The 3,185-nt window shown below is 39.1% G+C and overlaps 1 protein-coding gene across 6 annotated transcripts in view; it reads left to right on the top strand.

Moving 5' to 3' along the window:
- LOC106869002 (afadin- and alpha-actinin-binding protein A) overlaps positions 1 to 3,185 on the top strand; it is a 20,785-nt gene that overhangs the window by 15,795 nt on the left and 1,805 nt on the right. For all 6 annotated transcript variants that reach the window (XM_052975930.1, XM_052975932.1, XM_052975935.1 and 3 more), the window contains exons 10-13: positions 833 to 951; positions 1,467 to 1,643; positions 2,225 to 2,315; positions 2,872 to 2,992. In XM_052975930.1, the coding sequence (XP_052831890.1) occupies positions 833 to 951; positions 1,467 to 1,643; positions 2,225 to 2,315; positions 2,872 to 2,992 (508 nt within the window). The remainder of the gene's footprint in view (positions 1 to 832; positions 952 to 1,466; positions 1,644 to 2,224; positions 2,316 to 2,871; positions 2,993 to 3,185) is intronic.

The raw sequence follows: 3,185 nt of genomic DNA, 5'->3' as shown, positions 1-3,185 counted from the left end.
GGTACATCTTATAGAGTTACTACCTACTCCTTTTCTACATACTGAGCAGGGCCATCTACCTGAAGGGGTTTGTGTTTTATCTACCTTCCTATTTATTAGGATTTTGGTTTTAGCTAGGTTGACTCTAAGGCCCTTCAATTCTAGACCTTGCTTCCACACTTGAAACTTCTCTAGTTCTGATAGTGACTCCGCAATTAGGGCAAGGTCATCAGCATAGAGGAGCTCCCAGGGGCAACCTGTCTTGAACTCCTCTGTGATTGCCTGGAGGACTATGAAAAATAAGAGGGGGCTGAGGACGGAACCTTGGTGGACCCCTACCTCTACCCGGAGGTATATATAAATATAAAACCCAATGGCTTATCTTTATAATGTGAAGATGTGTGGCCTAGTGGTAAGGTGTGTTAGATTCTGTTGTTTGATTCCCAGACTGGTTGCATGTTGTGTTCTTGAGCAAAGCACTTCATTTTGTGTTGCTCCAGTCCACTCAGCTGTGAATGGGTAACCCTGTGGTGGACTAGCATCCCATCCAGGGGCAATGTGGGCCTGCTCACCCAGCCAGCCTATTGTGATCAGTGTTGTATAACGACCTCCGATCGTCTGGTGGGTGACATGATTTATAATCTTTTGCCAATCACTGCAACTGTGTTGATTGTTTTCCATGTGTCACAGTGATATCAGGGAAAGATAAACCATTCTGTTTGAACAGATATTTTGTGGTTATTTGTGACAAAGGAACACACACACATTCCATTACCCACTTGCTACTGGAAATTCACTCAATGATTGACCTAGATGAAGCTTTTAATAACCTTATTTTTCAATATTTTATCAGATCCTGAGAAAGCAAGTGCTAAAACTTTAGATGCTGAACAAGAATCAGAACTGGATTTACTCAAGACAAAACTTCAACAGTATAAAGAATTGGTTGCTTTCCAAGAGGAAACCTTGCAGGTGAGAATCTTCTGCGCTGCTGCTGTAATCATTTGATGCTGAAAAAAGATACACAGGCATATTGGAGCATAATAATATTTAAAGCATTTTTGCATACCCCCCCTCCATCACTCCTTTTTCTTTGTCTTCTATCAAATATGGTTGGTTTCTTTAACATTGACTGGGATAGAAACAATACAAGATTGGCAATGTTTTCTTTGCTCAGAAATCTTCATAATCATTTCATCATGTGATGTTTCTTAGCTCCATTTCGGTCAAACAAGGAAGCTATGACAAAGGCATTCCAGCCATGACCATCCCGTTCAATATTCTTGTATATCAGAGTCTCTATTGTATCATTCATTTTTGAGGTGATAGTTTGAGAGATATAGCTCCCATTTCTAGCATGGTAAATGACAGTATAGAGGGCCCTTCATTAACTTGTTTTGTTTGTTGTTGAATTAAAGCATTTCTAAACGAGTCCCTAATTTTAATAGATTGTTTTTTTTTCTCTTCTTTCTGATTGCCATTTATAGAAGTTTGCCAAGAAAGCGCCAACTGAGAATTCAAGCAACTCGTTTCTTCATGAAACGCAATTAATTCAAGAATACGAACAACTGGAAATCAAAAAGAAGCTTTTCTTGGAGGCAAAAGGAAACTTTGAGAAAGAAAGGTTACAGCATCTGAATGAAGCCATGCAATTAGCTGAAGAGGTAGGTGATTCCCAGGATCTAAAGTTGTTTTTTTTTTTTCTGTTTAACGTCCACTTTTCCATGCTTGCATGGGTCAGATGGAATTAGTTGAGGAAAATTTGATGTCAGCCCTCTCCTGTTTCCATGCAAAGCAATAGTTTCCTGTGGCTGGACCTGGAAGATTGGAAACACAATATTTCTCTGATGGTGACACTCGTTCACACCTCTAACACAATGTTAAGATGAGGAGACACCTGTGTGTGTACACAATGGGCTTCTTTTAGTTTCCATCTCCCAAATCCACTTGCAAGGCTTTGATCATCCTGGGGCTCCAACAGAAGACACTTGGCCAAGGTGCTGAAACCACAGAGTTGGGAAGCAAACTTTTCAAACACACACAGCCATGCTTGCTTCTTTCCCACTTCAAATGTTTAATAATAGTTTTGCAGCATCCATGGGCTTAATATGTCCTGCATCCTTGGCTGCAGAGGCAATATCAGTGTCCCCCCCCCCTCCTTTTCACTAAACATCTCTCATCTCTTCCACTTCACAACTTCTGTTGCCTTTTCTTTGATTGTTTTTTCAAATTTATTTGTCAACAGAAAAAGCTTTTTAACCTGGAGAAATGTAACCAGATGAAGCAGCAGTTCCTGGAATTGACTCCCAAGAAAAACCCTGCAGAATTACTCCCTGGTGAGAAATGAATTCCACTTATTTTTAGTTCCAAAGTCTTCAGTTCCATGCCTTTTAGCATTTTAGATTTCTCTGTCAAATGTGATGTCTATTTATTCACATTGTTTTCAATTAATCCTGGATTATCTGATAGCTTTGAGATATCAATGATGTGATTGTTTATTTTTAGAAGGACCTTGTAGGGTTGGCAAGAGAAGCCAGACCCAGACAATTTGAACATAAAATACGGAGGATATTTTGACTGGATATATTCAGTTTAAATGTTAAAGGGTCAATGAAACTGGGGATCAGCCTGAATCTGCTCCTGATCCCTTTCTTTCCAATCTTCAGTACATTTTATTAGTTAACAGCAACAAGAATAAGAAATGTCTTTAAGTGAAAGGGTTAAACTTCTGATATTTGCATTCATTATTTTGTCTTTTGTTTTTTCCTGTTGTACTGAAAATATGTTGACAGTTTATAAAAAATACCTGGTATTTGGACAAGGTCCACTAGAAACAGCAAACAAATCAACAACAACAACAACAACTTTTGGTATATTTTGTGTAAATTTCAGCCTTAACCGATTTTCTTTCTGCTACAACCTCGAGTGAAGCCATGTTGGACTCTTATTCCACTCCAAATACGGAAACCGTCTTCAAGAATTCAACCTCTTGTCATGAACACCGGAAATGCAAGTGAGTTGAACGACTTCCATTCTTTTCAATTTCCTACGAAGGTTCCAACCGAAAACCTTAGAATTTGTTTGTTCCATCTCTCACCGGTATTGAGTACTACGGACTTCTTAACAAATTTCTTTTACTTGTTTCAGTCAGGGGACTGTGGCCAGGCTGGAACACTGCCTTAAGAAATTTCGGTGAACTAATCTAC

The sequence above is a fragment of the Octopus bimaculoides genome, chromosome 23 (assembly GCF_001194135.2).
Source record: "Octopus bimaculoides isolate UCB-OBI-ISO-001 chromosome 23, ASM119413v2, whole genome shotgun sequence".
Taxonomy (NCBI): Eukaryota; Metazoa; Mollusca; class Cephalopoda; order Octopoda; family Octopodidae; genus Octopus; species Octopus bimaculoides.
The sequence above is the reverse complement of the archived record's forward strand: the minus strand, read 5'-3'. Positions and strand labels throughout refer to the sequence as shown.